This window comes from Podarcis vaucheri (genome assembly GCF_965113315.1).
Source record: "Podarcis vaucheri genome assembly, chromosome: 1".
Classification (NCBI taxonomy): domain Eukaryota; kingdom Metazoa; phylum Chordata; class Lepidosauria; order Squamata; family Lacertidae; genus Podarcis; species Podarcis vaucheri.
The window spans coordinates 130,679,927-130,698,218 of NC_138759.1; the positions used below are offsets into that span (position 1 = coordinate 130,679,927).

Genomic DNA, 18,292 nt, shown 5'->3' on the forward strand with positions numbered 1-18,292 from the left:
TTCAGATAGGGTTTCGTTTGAGAGGGAGATAGGGTGATGGTTCAAGAGGGAGAGTGTTGGTTCTGGGTTGAACTGTCCACTTGGAAGAAAATATCTACAACTAGGGAAAGGAGACTCTGAGCTTTGATTGAAGGACTAGGAGTGTATTTATTCAGACAGGAGTTAACTGGGAGGCGGAGTTTGAGCAGCAGAATTCAAAGCTGTGGGGATACAGTCTACAGTGGTGCCTCGCAAGACGAAAAGAATCCATTCTGTGATTCTCTTCGTCTAGCGGTTTTTTCGTCTTGTGAAGCAAGCCCATTGACGGATTAGCGGATTAGCGCTATTAGCGGCTTTTAATGGCTTATCTGCTGATCGGATCAGCTGATAAGCGGCTTAGCGGCTTAGAAAAAGGGGGGGGGGAGGAAAAAAACCAGCAGGAACTCGCAAGACATTGTTGTCTTGCGAAGCAAGCCCATAGGAAATTCGTTTTGCGAAGCACCTCCAAACTGGAAAACTCTTTCGTCTAGCGGGTTTTCCGTCTTGTGAGGCATTCGTCTTGCGGGGCACCACTGTACTTGGGTCTCATTCTCCTTCATATGTCATTTTGCTTTTCTTTTGTTCTTACCTCCACTACAAGCTTGTTTGATGTATGACAATATTGGCTGAAAAGCGTAATAATATAGCATTAATATTATTATTTTTTAAAGGAGTTCCATTCAACCCAGTTGAGCCTACCTCAGCGAAAAGCAATTGCTGTGTGTGAGAGATTTTCATGGGGATTTCAGCTGCAGAGGTAAAGATTAAAGTCCTGATAGAAATTGCCACAAACACAAGGGACTGAAAGAGTTTGAGGACGGGAAATGTATGAAGAAATTGTAGGCTTGTGAAGTAACAGAGCAGCAGGTGTGAGTGTGCATATTCAAGCAAAAGAAGAGATGACGGACAAGGGAGATTAGTAGGGTCTACACATTTGTAGACCGAATGAAGGAGCATTGAAATGAACACACTAAAAAGCAAGCTAGCAAGAGGAAAACGGGTGGGGAGGACAGGAAGGAAGAAAGAAAGAAGGGAGAAGTAGATAAAGGAGAGCAGTAGAATGAAGAGGAGTCTTCTCTAGGCTAAACATACCCAACTCCCTCAACCATTCCTCGTAAGGCTTTGTTTCCAGACCCTTGATCATATTGGTTGTCCTCCTTTGCACATGTTCCAGCTTGTCAATGTCCTTCTTAAACTGTGGGGCTCAGAACTGGACATAATACTCCAGGGGGCATCTGACCAAGGCAGAAAAGAGTGATAATATGACTTCCCTTGATCAAATCAGCATACTTTTTTCTGATGCTGCTTCTGCAACACAGTGTTGACTTGTGTTAAGCTTGTGATCTATTAGAAGAGTGACTAGTGGGGTGCCACAGGGTTCTGTCTTGGGCCCGGTCTTATTCAACACCTTTATCAACAACTTGGATGATGCACTCAAGGGCATCCTGATCAAATTTGCAGATGACACCAAACTGGGAGGGGTGGCTAACACCCCAGAGGACAGGGTCACATTTCAAAATGACCTTGACAGATTAGAGAACTGGGCAAAAACAAACAAGATGAATTTTAACAGGGAAAAATGTAAAGTATTGCACTTGGGCAAAAAAAATGAGAGGCACAAATACAAGATGGGTGACACCTGGCTTGAGAGCAGTACATGTGAAAAGGATCTAGGAGTCTTGGTTGACCACAAACTTGACATGAGCCAACAGTGTGACGCGGCAGCTAAAAAAGCCAATGCAATTCTGGGCCTCATCAATAGGAGTATAGCATCTAGATCAAGGGAAGTAATAGTGCCACTGTATTCTGCTCTGGTCAGACCTCACCTGGAGTACTGTGTCCTGTTCTGGGCACCACAGTTCAAGAAGGACACTGACAAACTGGAACGTGTCCAGAGGAGAGCAACCAAAATGGTCAAAGGCCTGGAAACGATGCCTTATAAGGAACGGCTAAGGGAGCTGGGCATGTTTAGCTTGGAGAAGAGGAGGTTAAGGGGTGATATGATAGCCATGTTCAAATATATAAAAGGATGTCACATAGAGGAGGGAGAAAGGTTGTTTTCTGCTGCTCCAGAGAAGCGGACACGGAGCAATGGATCCAAACTACAAGAAAGAAGATTCCACCTAAACATTAGGAAGAACTTCCTGACAGTAAGAGCTGTTCGACAGTGGAATTTGCTGCCAAGGAGTGTGATGGAGTCTCCTTCTTTGGAGGTCTTTAAGCAGAGGCTTGACAACCATATGTCAGGAGTGCTCTGATGGTGTTTCCCGCTTGGCAGGGGGTTGGACTCGATGGCCCTTGTGGTCTCTTCCAACTCTATGATTCTATGATACTAAGACCCCTGGATTCTTTCCACATGTGCTGCTGTCAAGCCAGGTGTCTCCCAACCTATTTTAACCCACCTCACAAGCTTGTTGTGGAGCTTGTAAACCACCTTGAGCTCCAGGGACAAAAATTTGGGATAGAAATGCAATAAATAAACAAATGATAAATAATATCTGTGCACCAACGTTTTCCCCTGGTGAAATTCATTTTATTAGTTTTGGTCCAGTTCTACAAACTGTTAAGATAATCTTGAATCCTGATTCTGTCTTCTGAGGTGTTACCCCTCCCACTTTGGTGTCATATGCCAATTTGATGACCATCTCGTCTATTATTTTATCAAAGGTAAAGGTACCCCTGACCGCTAGGTCCAGTCGCGGACGACTCTGGGGTTGCATGCTCATCTCGCTCTATAGGCCGAGGGAGCCAGCGTTTGTCCACAGACAGCTTCCGGGTCATGTGGCGAGCATGACTAAGCTGCTTCTGACGAACCAGAGTAGCGAACGGAAATGCCATTTGCCTTCCCGCTAGATCAGTACCTATTTATCTACTTGCACTTTGACGTGCTTTCGAACTGCTAGGTGGGCAGGACCAGGGACCGAACAACGGGAGCTCACCCTGTTGCGGGGATTCGAACTGCCGACCTTCTGATCAGCAAGCCTTAGGCTCTGTGGTTTAGACCACAGCGCTGCCTGCGTCCCCCTATTCTTTTATCAAAGTAATTGGTAAATATGTTGAACAACACCAGGCCCAGAGCAGAACCCAGTGGTCCCTTTTTCGAGAATGATCAGGAATGAGTGGTGAGCACTCTGGGTTCAGTCAGTCAACTGGCTGTGAATCCACCTAATAATAACATCATCTAGTCAATATTTTACCAGCTTCTCCTCAAGAAGATCATGGGAGACATTGTCGAAAGCCTTCCTGAAACAGAAATACATGACATCTACAGCGTTCACCTGATCCACCAAGCTTGTAGCTCTAGCAAAAGAAAGAAATGATTCATTTTGCATGACTTCTTTTTGAGAAACCCAAGCTAGCTCTTAGTAAATCCAGCATCCTTTTCTAAGTGCTTACAGACCCACTGTTTAATTATCTGTTCTAGGATCTCTCCTGGTATTGACGTCAAGATGACTGGTCAGTAGTTGCCTGGGTCCTCTTCATTTCCCTTTCGGGGAAAAAAGGTTCCTTCTCTGGCCATTCTAAGACTTTATTTTCCATACACAGGGTCAAGGTATCCAGAGGACTACTGCACTAAGGCAAAGATTTGCATCGTAAACGCTATCATCATCATGATATATATTCATTTTTAGATCAGCATAAGCTGATAACTGTAAGCTCAGGGTTCTTACCAAGAAATGAACTGGGGAAACCACCATAGATCTCAGTTGGATAATGAAGACCTTCTGTGTTGACGTGTCGAAGGTGTGGGATCTAATGAAAAGGTGGTGAGATATTTTGGCAAATGCAAGATGACTTCTAGACAGTGAAGTTGCCTCCCTCTAACCACTGAAGATTTCAAAGGGAATGGAGCCCTAATTGTTCTAAACCTCTTCCCCTCAAAACAGAACAAAAGAGAAGCGTCAGTGTCTCTCTTCAAGAAGCATGAAGCTATATATTGTGACTATCTGCCTTTTTTGCTTCTGCTTTGAGCCTCTTCATGGTAAGTGATCTCCACAGTCTCCCGGCAGCCATTTATTGATCAGTTTACTAGTGGAAGGTTGTGTGGGGAAAAGGTAGAATAGGAACACTGGTCAGAAAGCCTTGGTGGATAAAAGGCACCTTAGCTTTCACGGTGAACGTTCCTGCAGTCTTTTAAATGTCTCTGTGGGAAGTGGGGAGTTATTGTTTTGTCGTTTTGGTTTAATTATTTACTTGTGTTTTATTTTGTATTTTATTCTGTGAGCTTCCTGGAGATCTCTTGATGAAGGGCTTTATATAAATTTAAATTAAAAATAAATAAAAACAACAGCTTTTTACATGGAAATACGTTAGTTTTGAACTGAACCACTGCTTAAATTCAAAGGATGGGTGGATTTCTGCCATCATCAGTTGGTGCTTCCTGTGGTTTTTGAGGCAAAAAAGTAATGTGTTTTTTTCCTTTTTCATATACAAAGAAAGTGAACCTTTATCTGTTTATGTAACGCATATTGATAAACCTATCCTTCAACAATGCTTTAAAAACCAACTCTAGTTTTAAAAAAGCAGCGGTAGTCAAGTATTTCATTATCTAATTAGTGATTCTGGACATTTGGCTGTCTAGAGGTCAAGTCGAGCAGATTTTTTTGTCTTACTAAATAAGTCCTTTTTTTGAAGATGTAGCTAGACACCTTCCAGACAAATACAGCTTTTTTGGGTTTCCAATTGTGGCATAGCTCCCCATCCCTTATGACCTTTCCAATATGTCGGTTCTTTTGTTAAGTAAGTGTGATGTGTGCACATGGTTAGCGTGGTTCTCTCTGATTTTTGCAATAAGTTCTCCTGTGAAAAGTTGCTTTTCAGTAGGTATCCATTGCTTGTTCAATACATTTCAAATTAATAAAAACACAGTGACTCCTTCCCACTTACTTCAGAACATATCTGTTGTGGCTTACCTTTCATGCTTGGAAACTAGATATTTGAAAGACCTCCTCCTCCTACTTTAGGAGCCTGTCCAAATGTTATATTCCTCAGAGTTCCCTCTCAGGTCCACTGCCTCCGAGGTGGGGCATGTGAGACTGCAGAAAGGGTCTTCTCAGGTCACCATGAAATGTCTCCTCAAGGGAGACCCAGCTGGTACCAAACTTGGTGCCTTTTCAGGTCAGGCTTTCCAGTATGTCATTTGAGCTGGTTTTAAATCACCTCACTCTGTTCTCTTCTCTCTTTGCTGTCTTAAATCCCACTATCGAATTTTATGTCGTCTTATTAATATTGTGAGCTCTGCTGGGAGCTGGTTTCAACTGAAGGGTGGCACAATTGCATTTTAAACAAAGAAATAAACAAATACGTTAGGAGTTCATGTGCCCAACTAAGCAACTTTGGTCACTGAATTTTGGGACATCAGACAGAGCTCTTTCTCACTGCCCAGCCCACCACACACTCTTAAATATCAATATTTTATTAATCTTTTAAGGAGACAAAAACAACAAGAGAACAGAAATAGAGTTGCCATATTTTGAAGAGCAAAACTTTTCACATTTGCCAACTTTTACTTTTAACTATGGATCACTATGACGACTCTACCCATGAAAAAGAGGACATGTCCTGGAAAAAGAGGACAAATGGCAACCCTGCAAATTGTCCATAAACCTAGCCTTTATATAGAGCAAGGCACCTGAGAAAAGCAGAAGGGAGAGTCAGTGGAGGACAAAGGGCTTGTGTGAATAGTACATCCTCTTGGATTCTGTTTCCCTCTTGGCTGCCAAATAGCTCAGTCGGTTGAGCATGAGACTCACAATCTCAGTGTTGTGGGTTCGAGACCAACGTTGGACATTGAGATTCCTGCTACTTATTAATACTACTTATTAACACACAATGTTTGCAGAATGAGAAATGTTTTCCATGTGTGAAAAAAAACCTGTTTTATTTTTAGGTGGCGATTCCTGTTCATCATTTGCATCCAGCAGAGCTTCGCTGAAAGGTACATACTTTTTGGGGGGGATGCTTGGATGGAATCAATCTAGCATGCCAAACTTTATTTTCCCCTCTGTTTTTACTGTTGCGGATCTAGAGATATGATACAAAAATTTAGAGGAAAGAAATGATGTCTACAATCCTGTATCACGTTAGGCTATTTAAATCTCATGCAAAGTAAATGGGATTAAAGCAGCCTGTGTATGGGATTGGAGCAAAGGATAACAATCCAGTATGCATGTACAGTGGTACCGCAGCTTACATACGCTTCAGGTTACAGATTCTGCTAACCCAGAAATAGTGCTTCAGGTTAAGAACCTTGCTTCAGGATAAGAACAGAAATCATGTGGCGGCAGCAGGAGGCCCCATTAGCCAAAGTGATGCTTCAGGTTAAGAACAGTTTCAGGTTAAGAACGGACCTCTGGAACGAATTAAGTACTTAACCTGAGGTATACTTAAGCACCACTGAAATCAACAAAGATTAAGCATGCCCGATTCTGAGCCGGATTGCACTTCACATGATTTAAGAAGATTCATAACCATGGACAAGGATCTGACCAAGTCAGTTTTAAACTTTGAAATATCATCCAGAAGATCTGTTCAGAATAAACTATTTTGGCTGGTATTTCATCACATTTATAAACTGCAAGTTTGCAGCCTTCAGACTGGGTCATCAAATGATGGAGCTCAGTCCCTGGCAAGGGCACAGAAGAGCAGAAAACTGAGAGTGAAAGACTTAGAAGAACTTTAAAACTTTCTAAGGCAAATGAATGGGACGCGGGTGGCGCTGTGGGTTAAACCATAGAACTTAGGACTTGTTGATCAGAAGGTCGGTGGTTCGAATCCCCGCGACGGGGTGAGCTGCCGTTGCTCGGTCCCAGCTCCTGCCAACCTAGCAGTTTGAAAGCACGTCAAAGTGCAAGTAGATAAATAGGTACCGCTCCGGCGGGAAGGTAAATGGCATTTCCGTGCGCTGCTGTGATTTGCCAGAAGTGGCTTAGTCATGCTGGCCACATGACCCGGAAGCTGTACGCCAGCTCCCTTGGCCAATAAAGCGAGATGAGCGCCGCAACCCCAGAGTCGGCCATGACTGGATCTAATGGTCAGGGGTCCCTTTACCTTTTTAAGGCAAACAAATGCTTGCTAAAATTAAACTATACAGGGGTGGCCAACTCCCAAGAGACTGTGAACTACTGGCAGTGATCTACCCCCTTTTTGGGGGTTCAGGGCAAAGTTACTGAACTTTTTTTAGGGAGTAAGAAAGGAGGAAAGCCCCATTTTTGGGGAGATCAAGGCTAAGCTCTTGGGAGGGAGAAAGGGAAGAGCCATTCACATATTGCTGAGGAAACTCCATCTACTGAGTAAACTCCATCTTCCATTCTGCAGAACAATGGAGGGCGGGGCGAAGGGGCGGGGGCAAATTCTATTTTGCCAACGCTAAGCAAAGGGACCCAGCGATCAACCAAAACCTCCCAGGGATCTACCAGTAGATCGCGATCGACCTGTTGGATATCCTGAACTATACAAATACGAACATCATCATCATGATTAATAATAATTTCATTTACATGCTGCCCTTTATCAAAAGATCGCAGGGTGATGTACAACATTAAAAACATATTTCATGGAGCAAAATAATAAAACAACAATGAAATCAAAGGATGGTAATAGATAGCATAATAATAAAAATAGTTAAAATTAATAAGTAAGAATAATTAAAATTCAAATGACTTTTTGCTTACGCAAACCAGTTGAGCAGTTTGGGAAGATTTCACTGGAAATTCTTGGCAGAGATAGTCAAGATCAGGGGTCAGCAACCTATTTCAGCAGGGGGCCAGTCTACTGTCCCTCAGACCTTGTGGGGGGCCGGACTCTATATATATATATATATATATATATATATGCTTTCGTAGATTTTCACGGGTACAGGAATGCAGGTTTTGGTGTCTTCGGGTGTCTTCCCGTGTAAGAGTCGGGGTGTCTGTGCGACGTTTCGACGAGGTCTCACTCGTCATCTTCGGGCTGGTGCTTTCGGCTTCTTGTTACTGGAACAGAGCAGAATCTGGTGTTTGAGTTCCTATAAATACTGTTGAGGGGTGTGGTGTATAGCCTCCAACGTTCTGGGCAGAGAGGAAGTTCCTAGATTAGTGTGGCTCTTCTTCTTTTGTTCCTTAATTACTTGAGGGATATCTTGAGTGATTTCATGAGTGATATTCTGAATACCACTGGGTGGGTCATTAAGTGTAGATTAGTTGCTAAAGCTTTTGTGTCTTGACCTCTTGAGCTTGTGAAGAGTTTTTCTGAGAAGATGGCTGTGCTGCATTTAGTTGTGCTCTGGCTTGGCTTCGTGTATAGGGGCGAGCTGTGGTTTTGTGCCTTGTGCCAGCCAGATCTGTGTAGGGATTGCAGGGGGGTGCAGCATCCGGAGGTGCCACTATAGTTTGGCTACTGGATGGAGTCTGTAATATGTCTGTGGAGAGGGTCTGGGTTTGGGTCTGGTGTGGTTGATTGGTGACGGCGTTCTGTGTGTCTCTGGTTCTGGTGTCGGTTTTTGTGGGGAGGGCTAATTTCCAGATGTCTGGCAGGCGGGACGTGTCGTCACGCTTGTTCATGTTGTGAGGGTGTTTCTCTATCTCGATGGCTTCCATGATTATTCTCTTGTGGTGATGTTCCATGTTAAAGAGCAATTTGGAATCTGCAAAATTAATTTCGTGTCCTGTTTCTTTCATGTGTTGGAAAAGAGAGGAAGTTTTTTCTTCTTTTTTGACGGCATTCTTGTGTTCTGCGACACGTGCATTTATTCGTCTGTTTGTTTGTCCAATGTACGTGGCTGGGCAGACTTTGCAGGGTATTTCATAGACCCCTTGGTTTTCCAGCTGGATTTTGTCTTTTGGGTTTCTGAGGATATTGGCTATTTTTTGGTTGGTGCAGAAGGCTGTTTTGATATTGTGTTTATGGAGGATTTTGCTGATTTTGTCTGTAGTGCCCTTGATATAAGGAAGGAGGGCCATGCCATTGTTTTCTTCTGTGTCTTGGTTTTTGGGGGGTGTTTCTTTTTGGATTAGCTTCGTAACCCTGTTTTTCTGGTATCCATTGGCGATTAACACATTTGAGAGATTCTGTAACTCAGTTGTCAAGTGGTCTTTGTCAGCCAGGCGTTTGGTTCTGGAGATGAGAGTCTTGGCTACGGAGTTTATTTGTGCAGGGTGGTGGTGTGATTGTGCATGTAAGTAGCGGTTGGTGTGTGTTTTATATATATTGTGGGGGGAATGAACGAATTCCTATGCTCCACAAATAACCCAGAGATGCATTTTAAATAAAAGGACACATTCTACTCATGTAAAAACATGCTGATTCCTGGACCGTCCATAGGCCGGATTGAGAAGGTGATTGGGCCGGATCCGGCCCACGGGCCTTAGGTTGCCTACCCGTGGCCAAGATGGTTGCCTCCAGATGTTGTGGACTACAACTCTCATCATCGCTGGTCATCCTAGTTGGGGCTTATGGGAGTTGTAGTCCATCTTATTGGGTATCCTGGCCGTAGGTGGGCATAGATGTTCCTGCTGCTTATGGTAGCTCATGATGCACATGCTATAAGGCCAGAGAAAACATCAGGGATGGGGTGTCTAGAAAGAGCATAACTCCCCTCTTTATCGTTCCTCTCTTCCTCAAATGTTCTTCTTTTTAATAAAATAAAATAAAAGAACAGATGTTTGTACTTCCAATGGGATTTTTGTTTTATATGCTTATTGTGAACAATTTCATTCTCTCTCCACTTCCAGGGAATCTTAATGCCTCCAGTGATGAATTTCCGAGAGAAAACTTCACATTTGACTGCCCTTTGCCACATAGTGCTGACATCTTCCATATAAAACTGTTCAGAGGGCAGCACAAAGAAAAAGTCTGTGATCTCTACATAGAAAAAGGGAAACCACGCATTAAAGGGAGTGACATTTGTAATCCAGTGCATTCCGGTGATAAAGTGTCATTTGTTCTCAGAGATTTGAAAAGCAAACATAGTGATACCTACATCAGCTGCCTAGAAATCTATGCTCCTGTCCCTCATTGCTGTGAAACAATTGAAAAACATCTATATATCCAAGGTCAGTAGACGACTGCTTTATCTTTGTTGTCTAAGTGAAAAAATGAGAGTCCTGCTAGTCATTCATCTGTGATAACAGATACACCTTATGTTGTTGTTTAGTCGTTTAGTCGTGTCTGGCTCTTCATGACCCCATGGACCAGAGCACGCCAGGCGCTCCTGTCTTCTACTGTCTCCCGCAGTTTGGTCAAACTCATGCTGGTAGCTTCGAGAACACTGTCCAACCATCTCGTCCTCTGATGTCCCCTTCTCCTTGTGCCCTCCATCTTTCCCAACATCAGGGTCTTTTCCAGGGAGTCTTCTCTTCTCATGAGGTGGTCAAAGTATTGGAGCCTCAGCTTCAGGATCTGTCCTTCTAGTGAGCACTCAGGGCTGATTTCCTTCAGAATGGATCGGTTTGATCTTCTTGCAGTCCATGGGACTCTCAAGAGTCTCCTCCAGCACCATAATTCAAAAGCATCAATTCTTCGGCGATCAGCCTTCTTTATGGTCCAGCTCTCACTCCCATACATCACTACTGGGAAAACCATAGCTTTAACTATACAGACCTTTGTTGGCAAGGTGATGTCTCTGCTTTTTAAGATGCCTAAAGTCTAGAAAGTTAAGTCACCCTTCCAGTATAGAAGGATTTCTATACTGCATTTTTTAAAAGTGATATATGAGGTGGAGAATTTGTCTCTTGGCTTATTAATATGTTTTTTTGGGGGGCAGTGTGGCATTATGATGGTAATCCTACAATTCAAATTTACCAGTCAGATCTACTGTGCTGGGAGGAAAACTGCCACATTTCCCCCGAGGTTCATGAGACTAGAATGGTGGCCAGTTCTACAGCTTTCTCTGTGCCCCCCCTTCCCTCCATCTGTGACTGTGGCCTTACCCTCATGAGGGATAGGTGTGGCTGGTAGAGATGGAGTAAAAATTCGATTCAGTTTGCATTTAAAGGTGAATTGATTGAATTCACACTTCCCAAAACCATGCTCCAACCAAATTCCAAGCCATCGCTTGAAATTTGCACATTAGTCGAAACTGCCCAGGAGAAATTTAGTATGCATTTAATAAGGCTGTTGGATTTTCATGATGATTTTTAAACTAAAGAACTGAGTTTAAGATTGGAGAAATCATAAAATGAAATGGCAGATCCTTCCATCCCTAGTCACTAGGGCTAAGGAAGACTGGCAAAGAAAGAAGGAAAGAAGGAAAGAAGGAAAGAAGGAAGGAAAGAAAGAAAGAAAGAAAGAAAGAAAGAAAGAAAGAAAGAAAGAAATGTACAGAAAATAGTGGTTGATCTTAGGCCCGAAGATCTAATAAAAACTATTTATTTATTTTTTTCAGAAGATGCAGAAGATTCAAAAGTTTCAGAAGATTCAGAAGTTTCCTGCTTGTTCTCAGAATCTGCATCATGGATACTCATTGGGCTCACTGTTTTTTCCGTTGTTGCCTGCATCTTCTGTTTCACAGCATGCTGCCTGAGAAATGTGGTAAGTGTTCTGCACAGCCTTCTTCAAAGGCTCCTAACCTGTCCCTGCGAGATGGAGCGACATTTGGGCTTTCGTTCGCGACATGCAGAGTCAGTAACACCCTCACACACCTACGGAGTCAGCACGTCGAATGGAAACTGCTTTGATGAACAAATTTGAGCCATTTATTTACGACCGGAATTCAGTCACCGGTGACAGCAGTTTACTTTCAATTTCTCTAAGACAGAGCTGCTTATCGATTTAAAGACCTGGAGCTTGAGGAAAGGGAGGGGAAAAAAAAAAACTTTGTGAACATCAGCAAAAACGACCCGAGGAAGCAATCCCCCTTATTGCTTCCTTCCAAAGGAGAAACAAATAACTGGTGCCCTGGCCAGCTCTGAAGTCATTTGAGCAGTCTTGGTGAAAAGACAGTGAATTTAGTTTATTTCTTCTTTCACTCAATCTGGCAAAGTGCCTCAAAGTCCATTTTGGATTCTTCCTGTTTGAAAGTAGGCATCAGGGCCAGGTTACATCTTGTTTTTCCTTCATAAGGAGACATAATAATAATAATAAAAATAAATTTTATTTATATCCCGCCCTCCCCAGCCAAAGCCGGGCTCAGGGCAGCTAACAACAATAAAATAGTACAAAATACTAAAATCATTCATTATAAAATTAATTCAAATCAAATTGAGGGCAACCATTGGGCTAGAGATTCTGTGGAGATTGCCGAGGGAGGGAGTCAGGCTGTGCCCTGACCAAAGGCCTGGTGGAACAGCTCTGTCTTGCAGGGCCTGCGGAAAGATGTCAAGTCCCGCAGGGCCCTAGTCTCTTGTAACAGAGTGTTCCACCAGATCGGAGCCACAGCCGAAAAAGCCCTGGCTCTGGTTGAGGCCAGCCTAACCTCTCTTTGGCCTGAGACCTTCAATATGTTTTTGTTTGAAGACTGTAAGGTCCTCTGTGGGACATACCAGGAGAGGCGGTCCCGTAGGCACGAGGGTCCTAGGCTGTATAGGGCTTTAAAGGTTAAAACCAGCACCTTAAACCTGATCCTGTACTCCACCGGGAGCCAGTGCAGCTGGTATAGCACCGGGTGAATGTGATCTCGCAGCGAGGATCTCGCTGGAGTTTCTGGGTCAGTCTCAAGGGCAGCCCCACGTAGAGACTAACATGTAGATGTTAGGTCAGGTGCCCCTCCTTTTTTGAGGGTGGAGATTGTGTACGTACACAAGGCAGCTTCCATTGATACCAGCTTCCTGATTTGCGTACACAAGGCCAAAAAGACAGACAGGTGGAATGCGACATTCACACGTAACATTGCTCATCCATCCCAACACCAATCTGAATGTACGTGTGAATTGGACCTTGGAGATGAACCGTAGCTTTAGCAAACCGTAGAAAACCTAAGATGGGAAAGTTAAGTGTGTTGAAACCATAAGGTAAAGGACCCCTGACCATTAGGTCTAGTCGTGACCGACTCTGGGGTTGCAGCGCTCATCTCGCTTTATTGGCCGAGGGAGCTGGCGTACAGCTTCCGGGTCATGTGGCCAGCATGACTAAGCCGCTTCTGGCGAACCAGAGCAGTGCACAGAAATGCCGTTTACCTTCCCGCCGGAGTGGTACCTATTTATCTACTTGCACTTTGACGTGCTTTCGAACTGCTAGGTTGGCAGGAGCGGGACTGAGCAACGGGTGCTCACTCCGTCGCGGGGATTCGAACTGCCGACCTTCTTATTGGCAAGTCCTAGGCTCTGTGGTTTAACCCACAGTGCCACCCACGTCCCGTTGAAATCATAGCCATATCTATATGCAGGCCTGGCCCACTTCGAGCAGCGAATCAGGACACGCCAGCCTGGTCTGTATGGATATACATTGTACCTTGGTTCTCAAACTTAATCCATTCCAGAAGTCTGTTCCAAAACCAAAGTGTGCTTTCCCAAAGAAAGTAATGCAAAACAGATGAATCCATCCCACACTTTTAAAAATAACCCCTAAAACAGCAATTTAACATGGATTTTACTATCTAACGAGACCATTGAGCCATAAAATGAAAGCAATAATCAATGTACTGTACTATGAAATAAATAAGACAGTATTGTAGATGATAAAATTTAAAATTATTATTATTTCTTACCTGCACGGATGATAGTCATTGTTTATCCATTTCTGCAGTCACACAATCAATCAGTAAGCTGAACTAGGTTCCACATGGTCAAAAAAACAAATTAACTGAAAAAGCCTCAACCCCCCCCAAAAAATCCTCCCACGCAAAATAAATAGCAAAAACAAAAGCACCAAACTTAATCCATTCCAGAAGTCCATTTGACTTTTGAAATGTTTGAAAACCAAGGTGCAGCTTCTGATTGGTCCAGGTGCCCTGGAAGCAATAGCCGACAGCCACATCAGGCGTTTGGCTTCCGGGAAATGTTCAAAAACCGGAACACTTACGTCCGGGTTTTCAGCGTTTGAGAACCAAGGTAGCACTGTAGATGGAAATCAGCAATCTAAAATCTTTAATGTCTATTTCCAGGTTTGCCACCATGTCACGAGCTCTCATGACTACAACAATGAATACATGTCCATGGCAGCAGTGAAGCCCATCTAATAACCCACTACTCAGAGGTAATACACAATTCTATCAGTGGCGTACGGACCATGGACTAGTGGGACTAGCCTAGTTCCCCCCTAGTTCCCGGCAGGACCTTTCTGTGTACCAGGCTCTGTGTATCTGTGTGCATGTGCCTCTCTCTTTCTCTCTCTTTTTCCGTCTCCCTCTCCCTCTCCCTCTGTAAAAGCTGAAAAACTGCATGACACTGCAAAGCAACACACACACATGAGGTGGAAGTGGCTGCTTGAAGCAGAACTGCAGACCCTCTCATATTCATATATATATATATATGTGTGTGTGTGTGTGTGTGTGTGTACCGTATTTTTTGCTCTATAAGACTCACTTTTTCCCTCCTAAAAAGTAAGGGGAAATGTGTATGCGTCTTATGGAGCGAATGCAGGCTGCGCAGCTATCCCAGAAGCCAGAATAGCAAGAGGGATCGCTGCTTTCGCTGCACAGCAATCCTTCTTGCTGTTCTGGCTTCTGAGATTCAGAATATTTTTTTTCTTGTTTTTCTTCTCCAAAAACTAGGTGCGTCTTATGGTCTGGTGCATATTATAGAACAAAAAATATGGTGTGTGTGTGTGTGTGTGTGTGTGTGTGTGTGTGTGTGTGTGTGTATATATATATATATATATATATATATATATATATATATGGTGGTACCTCGGGTTACATATGCTTCCGGTTACAGACTCCGTTAACCCAGAAATAGTACCTCGGGTTAAGAACTTTGCTTCAGGATGAGAACATGGTGAAGTGGTGCTTCAGGTTAAGAACAGTTTCAGGTTAAGAACAGACCTCTGGAACGAATTAAATACGTAAACAGAGGTACCACTATATATATAAAATTTTCAGTTTTATACATTTCAATAGTTTTACAATAATCTTAACATTTCAAAACTTGACTTCCTCCCTCCTCTTTCTGCACTGCAGTTCTGCAGCTAAGTAACGTCCACAAAGATGCATTAGTGAAAATAACTAAAGAATGCGTTATATTGCAGAAAACCGCATTGCAAAAATGTGTACAATAGGCAAAACTGCATCCATGGATGTGCATAGTAGCAGAGATTGGCACTAAAATGCCAGTGAGTTTTCATGAGGACTTGTTTAGAAATGAAGAAATCACAAGCTGACATGGAAATGTGAAGGACTGAATTTAAGACTGTAAAAATGAGAAACTGAGAGAAACCCAAATGCTAGCTGCTACCTCTGACATTTTATTAAACCATGGTCTCATGAATCGATTGAGGAGCGGATGTTATTTTTGGTCCATCAGGTGAAAAAGTAATATAATAGTCATTTTGGACTCACAGCTGCCCATGGAGGCACAGGTCAAATCCGTGTCCAGGGCAGCTGTTTACCAGCTCCATCTGGTACACAGGCTGAGACCCTATCTGCCCACGGACTGCCTTGCCAGAGTGGTGTATGCTCTGGTTATCTCCTGCTTGGTCTACTGCAATGCACTCTATGTGGGGCTACCTTTGAAGGTGACCCGGAAACTACAACTAATCCAGAACGCGGCAGCTAGACTGGTGACTGAGAGCGGCCGCCGAGACCACATAACACCAGTCTTGAAAGACCTACATTGGCTCCCAGTACGTTTCTGGGCACAATTCAAAGTGTTGGTGCTGACCTTTAAAGCCCTAAACGGCTTGGTCCAGTATACCTGAAGGAGCGTCTCGACCCCCATCGTTCTGCCCGGACACTGAGGTCCAGCACCGAGGGCCTTCTGGTGGTTCCCTCACTGCAAGCAGCCAAGTTACAGGGAACCAGGCAGAGGGCCTTCTCAGTAGTGGCACCCGCCCTGTGGAACGCCCTCCCACCAGATGTCAAAGAGAACAACAACTAGCAGATTTTTAGAAGACATCTGAAGGCAGCCCTGTTTAGGGAAGTTTTTAATGTTTGATGTATTATAGTATTTTTTGGGAAGCTGGCCAGATTGGCTGGGGAAGCCCAGCCAGATGGGCGGGGTATAAATAATAAATTATTATTATTATTATTATTATTATTATTATTATTATTATTATTATTATTATTATTATTTTTAGATCCTTATGTCACAGGGCCTTTTAATTTCTTCCAGGTGGTTCAGAGCTTCAGTTTATGGCGTGGCTTCTGGGGCGCAGCAGAGAGGACACTGAACAAGAAATCTCTGTCCACCTTGGAATCTTCAGTTGGGGCCTTGTGGTCACATGCTGACATCCGCTCAAGAAGAAAACTTCTCATGCTGCAGACTCATTTCCCTGTTGCGTCTTGCCCAAACCACTCTTCATGGACAAAGCACCCAGAACATGTCCAAACTACGTTGATCAAATTTAATGGGTCTGTGTTTGCTTTTTGAAGGGGTTTTCTTTTTGCAGCTATTCGGAAAGCAAGGCTTTCAGGGCCGGATTCAACTAACCAGAGGACTGTGTGCGCACTCTATATTTAAAGCACATTTCTCTCTAAGAATCCTGGGAACTGTAGTTTAGCCCTCACAAATCCCCAGCACCCTTAACAAACGAGAGGGACGGATTCAACTAACCTGGCATGCTACCAGAAGCCAGCACAAGGGCTTTCGCTTGCACCACAGGTCTTCCCCTTCTCCTCCCTGCTCTGGGCACTCCCAGCACCTCCCCAAAATATGCTCCGGAGAATTAGGAGACCTCCCAGAACAACATGGCATGGGGGGAGAAGAGGGGGATCATTCCATCAGAAAAGCTTTTGCTGATGGAACAGTCAGAAGAGCGAGACGTTGAATTCCTCCCAAAACTTTCCTGTTTTCCGTCTAGGGAGGCGGGCGGCGCTGTGGGTTAAACCATAGAGCCTAGGACTTGCTGATCAGAAGGTCAGCAGATCGAATCCCCACGACAGGGTGAGCTCCCATTGTGCGGTCCCTGCTGCTGCCAACTTAGCAGTTTGAAAGCACACCAGTGCAAGTAGATAAATAGGTACCGCTCCAGCAGGAAGGTAAATGGCGTTTCCGTGCACTGCTCTGGTGGCTTAGTCATGCTGGCCAAGTGACCCGGAAGCTGTACGCCGGCTCCCTCAGCCAGTAAAGCGAGATGAACGCCGCAACCCCAGAGTCGTCCGTGACTGGACCTAACGGTCAGGGGTACCTTTACCTTTACCTTCCTGTTCTCCATTTCCCCAAACCCTAAGAGCTGAGATATATATATATATATATATCAGTAAAATAACCAGTAGTATTACGCCATTATGCTGTTGGACTATAGCCTCCTACGGAAGAATAAGAGATGACTGGAAGACACCTGAGACTTGTTGAGAACACTCCCAGCCCAAGCATTTATGAGCAAAGTCTCTGCAGATCACCCTTTTGCGTTGCATGGAGCGTGAGGGCTGTTGTTTCTCTCCCCATGGGGACAATTGTGGGACAATTGTGGGTCCTTTCTGGTGAGAGCCAGGAGCTTCAGGCGTGAGGAGTGTGTCATGTCGCCCCATGTCATGTGAGCTCAAGTTGAAGAGACAACACCGAACATCTGAGCACTTCTGCTACCTGTATAAATACACACTCTGGACAGAACCTGCCATGACCTCAGAGAGTTGTTGGGGCATCTCCACCTTTCCTGGGGCTGCTTAAGAAAGAACAGCATGCTGTGAGGGAAGGCAGAGGTGAGGGAGCAAGGCAAGGGACCACACAAACCATTGACTTCCAGTTGGCTTCAGAGGACTCTGCCACTCTACGTTTTACGTAACATATTTGTTTGGGTGTTTGGAAATTGTAGACTGCCCTTGGATGACTTGGCAGAAAGGCAGTATCTTAACTGAATGAATGAATGTTTGATAGGTGGGGCTGATGGCCTCTGAGGTATTTTGGACGTGCTAGTTGTTGCTATGGCCCCCATGTGTTAGTTGCTTCCATTTGTATTGATGTTTAAGGGGGCATCTTATTCTTGTCTGTGCTGCTCTAAAATGTGGACATTTTTACTTTCTTTTTGTTGCATTTGACATTTATTTGCAGTATTTTTAGGATGTTGTAAACTGCTCCAAGGTTTCTGTAAAATATGAGGTGGATGAATAAAAAAAAATGAAGTGAATGAATAAAAAACTCTGTTGCCGCTGTCTCCCGCAGAAACCGCTGGCACGTGTTCCCCCCAAAGTTGCCCATGATGGAATGCATCCCCCCTAAACCCCACCCCACCTGCCCTAGACAGAAACTTTTGGCCGAATTTC

At 44.0% G+C, this 18,292-nt stretch overlaps 1 protein-coding gene across 2 annotated transcripts; it reads left to right on the forward strand.

Moving 5' to 3' along the window:
- The first annotated feature begins 3,628 nt into the window (after nucleotides 1–3,628).
- On the forward strand, nucleotides 3,629–16,868 carry LOC309524861 (inducible T-cell costimulator-like). 2 transcript variants are annotated; one of them, XM_082210007.1, is made up of 6 exons: nucleotides 3,629–4,000; nucleotides 5,909–5,956; nucleotides 9,732–10,052; nucleotides 11,387–11,529; nucleotides 14,039–14,130; nucleotides 16,203–16,868. In XM_082210007.1, the coding sequence occupies exons 1-5, from the start codon at nucleotides 3,943–3,945 to the stop codon at nucleotides 14,111–14,113; spliced, it is 645 nt and encodes a 214-aa protein (XP_082066133.1). In that variant the 5' UTR covers nucleotides 3,629–3,942; the 3' UTR covers nucleotides 14,114–14,130; nucleotides 16,203–16,868. The 2 variants fall into 2 exon arrangements, with proteins under 2 accessions (XP_082066133.1, XP_082066132.1); XM_082210006.1 differs by having other exon boundaries at nucleotides 3,638–4,000; nucleotides 11,384–11,529.
- The last annotated feature ends 1,424 nt before the right edge of the window (nucleotides 16,869–18,292 follow it).